Source organism: Anomaloglossus baeobatrachus, chromosome 5 (assembly GCF_048569485.1).
Source record: "Anomaloglossus baeobatrachus isolate aAnoBae1 chromosome 5, aAnoBae1.hap1, whole genome shotgun sequence".
Lineage (NCBI taxonomy): Eukaryota > Metazoa > Chordata > Amphibia > Anura > Aromobatidae > Anomaloglossus > Anomaloglossus baeobatrachus.
In genome coordinates this window covers 292,575,684-292,589,965 of record NC_134357.1, presented here as the reverse complement: position 1 = coordinate 292,589,965, position 14,282 = coordinate 292,575,684, and the positions used below count along the sequence as shown (strand labels likewise).

General features: G+C 45.2%; 1 protein-coding gene across 1 annotated transcript; it reads left to right on the top strand.

The window, feature by feature from the left end:
• Positions 1-444: 444 nt before the first annotated feature.
• LOC142309997 (uncharacterized) lies at positions 445-2,181 on the top strand. Its single transcript, XM_075347475.1, is given in 2 exon segments — positions 445-1,378; positions 1,381-2,181. Coding segments are annotated over 2 exon segments (1,431 nt in total). The 3' UTR covers positions 1,878-2,181.
• The last annotated feature ends 12,101 nt before the right edge of the window (positions 2,182-14,282 follow it).

Below are 14,282 nucleotides of genomic sequence, written 5' to 3'. Positions count from 1 at the left end.
GGCAGGCACGCGCACTGGTAACGAGAACGGATGTTGTCACACAATACAATAGTAAGGTAAATCAGGATATCATAATAATAAGCCAACGAAGGTAACGATTTTTAATCAGAAAATATTCAAAGATGCACAAAAACATAGAGTTTTTCTTGGCTTTCCTCCTCCATTCTGTACATATCATTTGTTTTCCTCCATTTATGTATGACTACTCCATGGAATTCAATGAATTTAAGTGACCAGAGAATCATTGAGGTTAAACCTGCAAAGATCATATAGGGCAGAGACAAAAGGAATCTTTTTAGAAATGATAATTATAACATATAAAAATGTCTATAGCACCATATAGTTACATAAGGACAAAATTAAAACACTTTAAAAGCTGATGGGAGGTGTCTGTTGCTCGTCGTGCTCGTTCCTGGAGCTGCGGAAGGGACCGGAGAGTTCAATATGTCGTCTTGGGTGAAAGTCACTAGGGATCAGCCGCAGAAACCCGCAGCTGGTACAAAGAAGCCAAGCTGGATTCCTCGTCTCCTAGACATTAATCCATACAAGCCAAGCCAGAAGGCCTCGTTCTCGGAGCAGTATAGCAGAGATTTGGATGAACAGAGCAACTTTGAGGAACTTTTTGGAAAGAAACATATCTTTACTTCAGGAACAGAGGAATACTGTGAGCGATATCAGTACTCACAAAACAGCAAACAGTTCAACTCTGATGATCGCAGAGAGAAGCTTTATCTGAAGTTTTACCAGCAGATACAGGATGAATACCACAAGGAGAGACCTTCCGACTGTGTGATAGTTGCTATCAGCAAGGATCAGATGGAGTATGCCACTGCCATAGGCCATCGATTACAGGATCATGGCCTTGTGGTGGAGATGATATACTTGACATCAGAGTCTGGTCTCACGCGCGCCCTCCAGGAGGTTAAAAATGATGGCTCCCCGTTTTGCATACTAGTTGAACATTCAAATGTAGCTCTGTCCTCTTGCACCGCAATCATTCTTCATGACTGTATCAAAATACACCGTAATATGCCCATGCAGGATGCCCTTGGTCTGATAGTTAAGGCATTTGGGAAAATGTTTGGCGAGCGTGAACAGCAGGAGCGTAATGAGATTTCACACAAAGCGGCTGATCTGGCGGATGACTACCTTGAGAGGGAACTCTATCAATCTTACAATGTCCCTCTGGACATTAGACACCTTCTCTTCCTCTTAAGCGAGGGCAAATATTTAAATTCTGAAGAGCTGAACTCAATCAGCGCCTACCTGAAGACCAGGATAACTGAGCTGGAAGGTTTTGAAGAGGCGGACACCACTGAAAAGGGAAATGCTGCATATGACAGTCACTCCGGCACTAAAACACATCTCCTGGAGAAGCCTCTCCGCTCCTCCCCACTCCTGCCCGAAATTCCTATGTCACACAGCCCAAGCCTTCTCTGCTCGGTGACCGACCTGCAGGCGCCGGGCTCCTTCCGACACCAGGCTTTAAGACGGATCTCTCAGATGACGGCATGAGTGCTGTGTACGAAGCTAATATACAGGCAGTCGCTGCTGTGGCTGATGCCCTGGCCAAGCCTCCACCGCTCCTCCCTACTCCCGGCATGACCCCACTAATGTCAATCGGGAAACCATCCCTCCTACGTGACAGACCCTCCGCTGGACTTCTCCCTACACCAGGAATCTCTGCACCAAAAGGCAAACCTCCACCTCTCTTGGCAATGCCCCCTAAAAGACCACCACTTCTTGGGTTTCCACCTCATTCACCAGCAAAACGTCCATTGCTTGGGGAGAAACCTGGTCTCCTTCCAACACCACCGGTATCTAAGAACTCCACGTCTCTTCTCTGGCCACCTAAACCCAAACCTTTGCTGCAGTAAAGGCAGAAGATCTCCTGTCAGCATCTATTGTATACCCAGTTGTACTTGTAATTCAGTATTAGAGCAGTGCAGCAAAATTGTGGTATTTGTAAAGTCCCCTACATTCCTGACGGAGTTTTTCTTATTTTTTTTTTGTTTTTGTTTTTTCAATTATGTGATATATACGGTTCCTCTTTAGATTGTTACAGAGTGGGAAGCTGAAGGTCAATATCAAGTGCAACGCCAGCCATCGAGAGAACTACTTTGTATATTTTATTTTCCTCATGAGCTTTTCTTGAAAAATAATACATTTTTTGTTTTACAAAAAAAAAAAAAAAGCTGATGGTAAATACACATTTTTGTGGCATGAAAAGATCATATTATAAAAAGCAAGAAAAACTCAGAGATTCATTTAACTGTTTTGGAGACACCGTATCTAAAACCGTAATCCACCTCGCCTCCCTTTGAGCCAGGAGCTTTTTAATGTCGCCACCCCGTATACCCATATGAACCACATCAATCCCCCTAACATTAAAGGATTTGGGATTACAGTCATGGAAGGCCTTAAAATGTCTGGGGATGGTCTTGAGTTCTGCCTCATTGGTCGCCATTTTAGTTGCGCCAATATCCCTCACATGTTCTCGTACTCTCACCCTCAATTCTCTGCAGGTGAGACCTATGTAGATTTTCCCACAACCACATGTGGCATAATAAATTACATTAACAGTGCCACAGGTGATGTGTTCCCTAATGTCAAAACATCTCTGACCATCACTTGTTTTGAAGGTGGAGCTGCGAGGGATATTGGCACAGGAGACACAGCGACCGCAGGGGAAACAGCCTTTAATTGGACCCCTGGAGCCAAAAGGGTTGGTAGATTTTGGCCGAACGTAATGACTCCTGACCAGGTAGTCTTTCAAATTCTTGCCCCTTTTGGCCACCATCAAAGGATTCACAGGGAGAAAAGATTTTAAAGATGGGTCTGATTGTAGCACTGGCCAGTGCTTAAGAAATATACCTCTTATATCATCCCACCTCTCATTATATGTTGAGATAAACCTTATCTGTTCAGCATTCTCATCCTCCTCAGTATTCTTGTTACATAACAGTTCACATCTTGGTGTCGCTTTGGTCCGATTATATGCTTGTTTGAGGCATCTTGAACCATACCCCCTCTCTCTAAATCTGGATCTCAGATCCCCAGCATGCTTCTCAAATGAACGGTCTGAGGAACAGATGCGCTTGACCCTAAGATATTGGCCGGTTGGGATGGCTCTAATAGTGGAGTGTAGGTGGGCAGAGGAGGCATGCAACAATGCATTAACCGATGTTTCCTTCCGATATACCTCCGTCTGCACCATCCCAAAGTTGTCGACATTGATTTTAATATCCAAAAAATCCACTCCATTTTGGCTGTATTTATACGTCAATTTAATATTGTACGTATTCTGATTGAGCTGGCCCATGAACTCCTCGAGCGATGTAGAAGTACCCTGCCAGATGAAAAGCAAATCATCTATGTACCTCACCCACAACTGCACCTTGGATGTGGCCTGTGCCCCCCCGTCACCAAACAAACCCCTCTCCCAGTAACCGAGAAAGAGGTTTGCGTACGAGGGCGCACAGGCCGTACCCACTGCGGTGCCTCGTCTCTGCAAATAATAATTATTTATTATTACATAGAACATAGGGCAATATAATGAACTTAATAAGCCAACATGTGCAATAGCCCTGTTTCCTCTATTTACTGCCCCTTATCTATATCTATTTATTTATTTAGAGTGTTATATATGGTACTCCCCATATACCCCCTGAATTCACACTGATGTGTCTGCCGCTTGTGGGATTAAGATAGGGTTGGTTCTCCATTCCCTATCCCTCCCCCTCTCTTCTCCTTGAACATCTACAGCACCTTGTTTTTAATTGTGTGTTTTTTCTATATATTTCTATCTATTTTTAATACAATAATCAATAAAATAATCATTTTTACCCTAGCCATTCAATCTCCAGTTTTTCTTGCTGTGTTTGATACCCCTTTGCAGAAAGGCACACCCAAAGTATGATGTTTACAAACCCATGTTTCACGGTTGGGAGGTGTTCTTGAGGTTGCACTCATTCTTCTTATCCCTCCAAACACGGTGAGTGGAGTTGATACCAAAAAGTTCTATCTTAGTCTCATTTGACCACATGACCTTTTCTCATGCCTACTCTGGATCATTGGCAAACTTAAAATGGGTCTGGACTTGTGCTGACGTGAGCAGGGGGAACCTTGTGTGCCATGCAGGATTTTAATCCATAATGGCCTTGTGTGTTAATAATAGTAATCTTTGAGACTGTTGCCCCCGCTCTCTTCAGGTCATTGTGTCCCGCCCCCGTACCAGCAGCCGGGCTGCTCGGATCCAGATCCGCAGAGTGGCTCGAGGGATTCTACCGGACCCGGGGGTTGTGCGAACAATTCAAATAAAAGGGGACATATTTGTACGGGATTTGCCGTAAACAGTCTGTGAAGCCACCCACGGTGTGTGGTGAAGTGTGGCACCACCGCTGCTATTGTGGGGCTCCCGGGGGCGATAGTGTGGCAGCTGGATGTTAACCCCTCCGTGGATAGGGATGGATGCCCCGGGGCCCAGTGTCTCTGTACTGAGGGTGGTGATTGCAGGGGCTGTCACGCCCGGTCAGAACGGGGGTTGTTAGTTTACTCACGATTGAATGAATCACACAAGTCCAATGGTAAACCAAAGTGCTGGTGGCCGGCCGCTGCGGCCGGGTGTATTCTGGTCCCACACCTGGGCTGGTGGTCTGTGTCACTTTCCTCTGCACTGTGTTTTTGGTATGGTGGACTTCCCAGTGTGAAACGCGGGAGTCCGCTCCCGGTACTTTGGTTGGGAGCCGTGACCGCTGACGCTGGCCCTTGGGATCTACAGGGCCCTGGCTGATGCCCTATCCCCCGCGGTGGGCTGTTGTCTGCTTTTGGGACTTTGGTTGGGACAGGACCTAAAATCCTGCCCTCAATTGGTTAATTAGCTAGGCCGTTGGTTCCGGTACTGGCTTCAGGGTCCAAGTACCCCCTCTGTGCATGGTTTCCGGGTCGGTTCTCCGGTATCGGTTTCGGCGAGCTACAACCCTGCCCTGGTCCACCTCGGATCTCCGGCAGCCGTCTTCCCGTCTCCTGACAGACACGGACCACTGTCTGCTACCTAGCCAGTACGCCGGGGCTCCAACCCCGACGCCTTTCCTTTCTGACTCAGCACTTCACTTTCTCCTCTCAACTCCTCCACTCCACTAATCTGACTCCTCTCCACTTGAATTCCAACTTAGAACTTCACTGACTCTTTTTCCCACCCCGGGTTCTCCAGACCCCTAGGTGGTCTTTCTCCATCCGCTTGGTCCCGCTCACTGGTGTGCCTTTCCTACCCTGGGGGGGTGACTAGGGTTTTGTTGGCTGAGTGTAACCCTGTGTGGGAAGGAGTTGTGCGGGGGCCTATTCTGTGTGACCACCTGGCGGCGCCAGGGCGTCACAATTGACCAGGTCCTCATGTGTAGTTCTGGGTTTATTCTTGATCATTCTCAGAATCATCATAACCCCACAAGGCAAGATCTTGCATGAAGCCACAGACCAAGTAAGATTTACAGTCATCTTGTGTCTCTTACATTTTCTAATAATAGCGCCAACAGTTGTTGCCTTCTCACCAAGCTGCTTTCCTATTGTCCTGCAACCCATCCCAGCCTTGTGCAGATCTACAAGTTTGTCCCTGGTTTCCTTAACACCTCTTTGGACTTGGCCATGGTGGAGAGGTTAGAATGTGATTGATTGTGTGGACAGGTGTCTTTTATACTGTACAGGTAACAAGTTCAAACCGGTGCAATTGATACAGGTAATGAGTGCAAAGTGGGAGGGCTTCTTAAAGAAAAAGTAATAGGTCTGTGAGAGCCAGAAGGCTTTGATGTTTGGTAGGTGATTAAATACCTATTTCATGCAATAAAATGCAAATTAATTGTTTAAAAAATCATACAATGTGATTTTCTGGCTTTTTTTTAGATTCTGTCTGTCACAGTTGAAGTGTACCTGCGATAAAAATTAAAGACTTCTCCATTCTTTGTAGGAGGGAAAACTTGCAAAATCGGTTGTATATCAAATACTTATTTTCCTCACTGTATCTACTTCCCATCAAACTGGTTTTCTCAAGATATATTTTCAGGTGTTCTGTTTCCTTACTCCTGACTTTCTGATCGCTGTGGGCACTGTGCTCTTAACCCCTTCACGACCATGGACGGAAAGATCCGTCATGGTGCCCTGGGCCTTAACGACCGAGGACGGATCTTTCCGTCATGACGTAATCGCGGCACCGGATCCCCCGGTGACTGCGTTCGGTTAACACAAACCGCAGATTCGGGGAGGAGGGGACCTGTACCTGATCTCAGGAGGGGTGGTGCCTCCTCCCTGGACATACGGAGGCTGTGATTGGCTGACGAACGCCGCTCAACCAATCACAGCCACTGTAATGTTCCAGCCATTTAAAGTGACTGAAACATTGAAATCCAGCCCTGACCAGTTCAGCTATAGCACTGGCCATTGCCTGGATCTGGGTGACCTCACTGGATCACCCTCCACCAGCTCCAGTAGCTCTGATTGGAGAGATCGGCCTTGTGACCGATCTCTCCAATCACAGTGGACCTGTTGCCGGTGACCGCCCCCATCAGCTTCACTTGTCGGTCCCTGCAGCATGCCAGCACAGTGAGTGTATACAGTGCAATGGCAGGGCGACAAGCTCCGGTCCCATGCTGTTATGTGACCGGAGCATGGGACCCGGAAGTTGCCGCGCTGCCATTGCACTGTATGAAACCGACGAAAAGCCTCCCGATCCGCCGCCGCCGCCCTCCATCTGCCACAGTGCCACCGCTCCTCCCGATCTGCTGCCCGGCCCCTCACCTCCGTGATGTGCTGCCAGCCCCCTCCACTCGTGATCGGCTGCCCGCCCCCTCTCCTCCCTTATGTGCTGACCGGCTCCGCCCCCTCTCCTCCGTTATGTGCTGCCCAGCCCCGCCCCCTCTCCTCCGTTATGTGCTGTGCGCCCCCTCTCCTCCGTTATGTGCTGCGCGCCCCCTTTCCTCCGTTATGTGCTGCCCAGCCCCTCTCCTCCGTTATGTGCTGCCCACCCCCTCTCCTCCGTTATGTGCTGCGCACCCCCTCTCCTGCGTTATGTGCTGCCCGCCCCCTCTCCTCTGTTATGTGCTGCTCGCCCCCTCCGTTATGTGCTGCTCGCCCCCTCCCCTCCGTGATGTGCTGCCCGCTCCCCCCCACCTCTCACCCCCGTGATCGGCTACCCGCCCCCTCCCCTGTCACCCCCGTGATGTGTGCTCCCTCCCCTGTCACCCCCGTGATGTGTGCTCCCTCCCCTGTCACCCCCGTGATGTGTGCTCCCTCCCCTGTCACCCCCGTGATCTGCGCTCCCTCACCTGTAACCCCCGTGATCTGTGCTTCCTCACCTGTCGCCCCCGTGATCTGCTGTCCGCTCTCCCTCACCTCTCACCCCCGTGATCTGTGCTCCCTCACCTGTAACCCCCGTGATCTGTGCTCCCTCACCTGTCACCCCCGTGATCTGTGCTCTGCTCACCTGTCATCCCCGTGATCTGCGCTGCGCTCCCTCTCCCACCTCTCACCTTCCCCGATCTGCTGCCTCCTTCATCTCCTGTGATCCTGCTGCCTAAATCCATCCTGTAGGGTAACTATCCTCAATCTCACCTCCCACTCCCCTTCCCTCCCATCCCCCCATCCCCCCTTCCCCCCCATCCTCTGCCGCTCCTGCCTCCACTGCGCCCTCTCCCATCCTCCCCCACCCTATCCCAGCCGCCGTCTCACATTCACAGATGCTCCCTTTATATGCCGCTGCCCCCCCCATCTGCCCCCCCCATCTGCCGCTGTTCTGATCCATCCTGTAAGTACTGTTCGTGGCTCTTTTCTAACTATCCCCAATCGCATCTCCCACTCCCTCTCCCCCCCTCCTCCCCCACCTGCTTGCCACCAAGTGCTGATCAGCTACGTGATTGGCTGATCAGGTACGTAATTGTTGCTCTAGTTTTTGCTTTTTTTTGTACACCCCAAATAAAAAAAAAACCCAAAACAAAACATGAACAATTAGGTACTTGATCAGCAATCGTCCTACAGTCGTACTCGACTTTGGACAGGACTTCTTTTTTCCATCCCACCTAGTCCCCCCCCCCTTTTTTGCAGAACATTCGTACGTGCGCCCTGTTTTTTTTTCTATGCCATGGGGGGGTCTAGTTTCCAAAAGGCGGTCACATGTGGGGGAGCTCCACTATTTTGGCACCTCAGGGGGTCTCCAAACACAACATGGAATACGCTAATTATCCCAGACAATTTTGCATTTGAAACGTCAAATGACGCTCCTTGCATTCTGAGCCCTGCTGTGCACCCAAACATTTGATTTCCACTACATATGAGGTGTCTGTGTACTCAGGAGAAATTGCACAATACATTTTATGGTGCAATTTTTCCTGATACCCTTGTGAAAAAAAAGCTACCTTGTTGAAGTAACAATTTTGTGGTAAAAATTTTTTTTTTTATTTTCACGACTCAACTCTATTAACTTTTGTGAAGCCCCCAGAGGTTCAAAGTGCTCAATAAACATCTAGATAAATTCCATGAGGGGTCTAGTTTCCAAAAGGGGGTCACTTGTAGGGGAGCTCCACTGTTTCGGCACCTCAGGGGCTCTCCAAACGCAACATGGTGCGGCTAACGATTCCAGCTAATTTTCTGTTCAAAAAGTCAAATGACGCTCCTTCCCTTCCGAGTCCTGCCGTGTGCACAAACAGTGGTTTTTCGCCACATATGAGGTATCTGCGTGCTCAGAAGAAATTGCCCAACAAATTTTGGGGGTTCATTTAATCCTGCAACCCTTGTGAATATGCAATATTTGAGGCAAAATTAACATTTTTGTTGCAAAAAGTAAAATGTTCATTTTTTCTTTCCACATTGCTTTAGTTACTGTGAAGCACCTGAAGGGTTAATAACCTTCTTGAATGTGGTTTTGAGTAGCCTGAGGGGTGCTGTTTTTGGAATGGTATCACTTTTGGGTGTTTTGTGTCATGTAGACCTTTCAAAATCGCTTCAAATGTGATGTGGTCCCTAAAAAAAGTGGCTTTGTAAATTTTGTTGTAAAAATAAGAAATTGCTCATAAACTTTGAACCCCTATAACTTCCTTAAATTTTTTTTTTTTCCCAAAATTGTTCTGATGTAAAGTAGACATGTGGGAAATGTTATTTATTAATTATTTTGTGTCAAATGTCTCGTTGGTTTTAGAGCATAAAAATTAAAAGTTTGAAAATTACAAAATTTTCAAAATTTTCCGTTTTTTTCACAAAGAAACGCAAAAAATATCGGCCTAAATTTACCACTAACATGAAGCCCAATATGTCACGAAAAAACAATCTCAGAATCACCGGGATCCGTTGAAGCGTTCCAGAGTTATAACCTCATAAAGTGACACTGGTCAAAATTGCAAAAAATGTCCTGGTCTTTAGGGTCAAAATAGGCTTGGGGCTGAAGGGGTTAAAGACTGACACTTCAGACCAGTAGCATGGTCACACCGCTAGTCTAAACTCTGTGTTTTCCAAAGCTGCTAACTGAGGCAGCCTTACTTCTGAAGCCAGGGAGAAGCACAAACGCATTGAGACTGACTGGTTCCAGCCATGCGGCAAACTTAAGAGTACTATGTGCAGGCTCAAAAAGCATAGATCTTGCTGGTACTCTGTGCTCTCTCTCCAGGTAACATCCTAATGGATTTGGTGCATCTCTCAGCTGCCATGCACCACCACAAGTACTGTACTTAAGACTGTGACTTAACTGGAGTATAAGTCTGTCGTAATTTACCCCATGTTTGCGGCAAACATGATGTTGAATTTGTAGGCTTTGCTTGGCAATACAACACCTGACCCCACCCCTGGCTAAGCTTCACATAGTTTTCAAAAAGTTGGTGAAGCTGGCGTAAAAATGCTAAATGTAGCCAAAATGTGGCAACATTTCAAACAGTTTTACAGCAGAATTCTGGCAAAAAAACTGTTTGATAAATTGGCCTGTTTATATCTAAAGTAAAACATATTTTCAGAATTTGCTAATCTGATCTACTGGAGTCACATAACAACATGTCACATCTGTTTCTCTTTTCACTATAATCTTCCAATGTATATTTTCAATGTTCTCTCTACAATATCGGTTCTTAACACCATATGCAAGGGCAACAACTACACTGGAGATCAAAAATAGAGACCAAGACACAAATTCCTAAATGTTAAGGTCATTGTGTAGTCCTATGTGATTATATCTGAACATGAGTACACTAGCCGTATTTTAAGCTTATATCACAAATTTAATTTTTCCAAACGCACATAATAAAAATGTAAATGAGAAATGAAAAAGAACACTGATCAAAATTAGAGAACACTTTCAGATACCTGCAAATTATTGGTGTTAATCTGGCACCTGGTGCTAATTTACTTAATTATCTGACAAACCCAATTTAAGTGGCAGCCTAAACTTTCCAGTTTGCACTGACTTTTCAAACATGATGTGCCGCTCCAAAGTGACTGAAACCCTCCATCAGCAGGTTGTTCAGATAAAGGCCAAGGTCATGACCCTATCAAACATAGCACCAATTCGAGAATATTGCATCATTACAGCATCACAAATTCTTTCAAGTCCCCCAAGAAGTTTGGTCACCCTTAAAACACAAACATATGAGAGGATAGGATAATGCACAGAATCTCCATGGGTAATCATTTCAACACTGCAGTTGGAATTACTCGCCAGTTCAGCACTAAACATTGGAAGGATTTGTCTCATCATACAGTGTCATGACATTTAAGAGCGTTTTGACTGAAAGCCCACTCTGCAGGGACCAAACCTCTCATTAGCAGAAAGAATCAAAAGGCTAGACTCCCCTTTGGTAAGGAGCATGTTGTGTGGACAGAAGAGAAGTAGTGCACAGTTCATTTTAGTGATGAAAGCAAGCTTAATTTATTAGGGTCTGATGGGAAACATTATGTTCATTGGCAAACTGGGGAAAGACTGAACCCAAAGTGTTAAGAAGTCATTGAAAGCTGCTGGATGAACTTTCATGGTTTGGGGAATGTCACACAGCAAATTAGGTAAAACAGAAAACATTGAAACAATGAAATGCTCAGCCCAGAATCCTGATCTAAACTCAATAGAAAACCATCCTTGGTGACAAAGTTATGGCCAACAAACCAACAACAGTCAAAGAACTCTGGAAGAGACTGAAAGAAGAGTGGTTCAAAATCACACCAGAGCAGTGTGCTAGACTAGGGATGTCCCTTGGCTGCAGATGTGAAATCATTCAAATCAAAGTCCTGTACACTTCCTACTGATTGGTGACTGTTGTTACCTTTAGAAAATTTACTTATCTTTCTGTGTGCTACAGTCATTGTTGTTCTCCAACTGTGATCATCATGTTCTGGGCAAAATAAAGGTTTCATGTTGGTAAACGTTGGATCTTTTGTAAAACACTGTTCTAGTAGCATGGTGTACCCCTTACAAAAAAAACTTTCAAATGTTGATCAAAGTAGATGTATAGCAGAGCATGGGAAAGCTGGGTGCTGAGGACAGTATGACTATAAGAATATAAAAAAGCTGGACCCTGAGTGATATCATTGCATGGGAGAGCTGGGTGCTGAGTTAAAGATGTATAGGAGAGCATGGGGAAAGCTGGATGCTGAGGGAAAGATGTGTAGTAGAGCATGGTAAAGCTGGGTACTGAGGGAAAGAGCTTCATTCCCTCAGCACCCAGCTTTCCCATCCCATGCTTGTATCTTTGTCCACCCACCATCCTGGTATATAGCCCCATCCATTTTTTTTGCTGTACATTATATTTGTGCTATAAATAACATTATTGTAAAGTTAGAGGAAAGAAAAAGCCAGCTCACCACAGCTTCTCAGTCCAGAGTTGATCACGATGCTCGCACAGAGATACTTAGGCCAGTTCTAGTAGATCCAGAAGAAACAAAATCCAGAGAACTTACGCATGAATAGATGATTTCCTATATTACACCATGTAGTATTATGCAGCCCTCATAAAGTAGTATACAGCCCTTATATTCCATCATATAGTAGTATGCAGCTCCCATATAGTAGCATGCAACGCCCATATAGTAGTTTGCAGCCCTTATATTCCTCCATATAGTAGTATGCACCACTTATATTCCTCCATATAGTATTATGAAGCCCCCATATAGTTTTTTACAGCACCCATATTCCTCCATATAGTAGTATGCAGACCCCATATAATTTAATGCACCCCTGTAGTCTTCTGGCTACCATGATTAAATACATAAATACTCACTTCTCCTCGCTCCCCCGGTCTCATCAGCGTGACCACTGTTCTGCCACTCTGCACATCTCAGCACAGTGGGGCGCAGTAGTGACATCATCGTGCTCCACTGTGCTGACACATCAAAGCGCTGCAGACACAGCGGGAGAATCATGAGAGAGGGAGTGTTCTCCCTCTCATCATTGCTTTCAATTGTATCGCCATTTGCGATGCTGATACAATTGAAAGTGCGATCCTTACGGGGGGAGGCCCCCCTTACTCACGGGCTCTATAGTGGTCGCATGGCCTGCCGCCATTGGCGGTATGCCACTGGCTGAGGTCCTTGGGCCCCCTGAACACCCAGGGCTGGTCATGATCATGACCCCTGCGACCACGATCGTTTTGCTCCTGCACTCCAACGATTTTATGCTCTTCCTGCCCCCCTGCATTCACTCTGCACATAGTAATGGTAATAATGGGAGCACTCCTCTTTTCTAGCTGACTTTTCTTTCATTCGGCCTTGATAGCAGGGAGAGCTCTTAATATTATGTACAAAATATTGTACATTGAAGGGCAGAATGCTAACAAGCCATATTCTTCATGTTGGAAGTGTTTGTCAGATTTCCAAGCTTATTGTGAAATACCCAGTTAGAAAAATAAAGTCTTGGAGGAGGAAGTTCATCACTTATTTATTATCAGAGAGATCTATAAAATCACATATGGTGTTCAAGGATGTTGAAATCTAGCCTTTAATAAAGGAAAAATATATCCTTTCATCTAGTCATGGCAAAAGGACCTGTACGTTACCTTCTCAACATATGTTGCTAGTTTAGCCTTTTCTTACATTCTTCAAGGAATATCATTAGTTTACTAATAGGTTTCAGAGCTAATTTCTATTAATAAGGGAGAACAATCTTTTCTGAAGAGAATAAAATCCTCATTTCCCCTCAGTGATGGAGGCCAAGGGCCATCAGGAGATGGAAACTGATGAACCACTGGTCATGCTGTTTCACACATGACCAGCAGGGTTGCCAACCATACAGAAATTCTTGGACAGTCCGTAAAAATAAGGCGCTTTTTTGCCTCATCCATAAAAAACATTTCAGACATCTGTGAATTTTTTTGAAGCTGAAGAAATTGATACAGATTATTTTGACTTTAATCATCATAATTTTACAGTTTATAGTGAATGCAACTAATGTCTTCATATCGGAGTTATGGGAGGCTGCAGGTATGGATCACTTATAAATATAATTGTAATGATTTATTATGGTTTTCCAATTCATAAAAAAATATTGTTGGTCAGTGACTTTTTCATAAGCTGTCCAGACAAAATAAAAAATTAAGTTGCCAACTCTGGTGACAAGTTACGAAACCTGGACAAATCCCAGATCCAGATCCGGAGGGACATTATAATACCATTAAACAACTACTCTGGAGGAATTATAATAAGGCACAATGAGGGCATTATTGCAATAAAGAGGATGAGGGAGCATGGTTATAAGAAGACTCAATTAAGCGTGTTACACAATGGGGAGGCATTATAATTAGGAGGCACATGGGCATTAATGTAAGGAGGCATAATGGGTGGCATTATTTTAAAATAATTGGATGGACTTCATTTTGTATTCTTCCAACTGTTATGGCACTCACATGATACAGTTTGCCAAGTTTTTTGGCAGTGATACCGCTATCGATGAGCTGGAGGATGCTGTTACACTTTTCTCAGGAATTCTTCATGGCTGCTCCTCGATTTGAACCAGTGACCTCTCACTTGGGAAGAAACCTAATAACACACTGAGCTTTTAGGGAATGTGAGAACATATTGTAATTTCTAGTATACAGGAAGAAAAATATTTTTTTCCACCACAAGGAGCAAAACAGTAACAATGTAGGGACATGACAATAATCTGCAGAATTAATCATATGATAAACAGTTGCAAGTCAAATTTATGTATGAGATAGTCAAGATAATTGTCTATAAAATGATGGTAGTCTCACATTGGTAGCTGTAGCGGAATGGTGAGATATGGAGCCTGAAAGGCAAACGTTCAAAACATTGTTACCCCTTTTCTCGTGAGT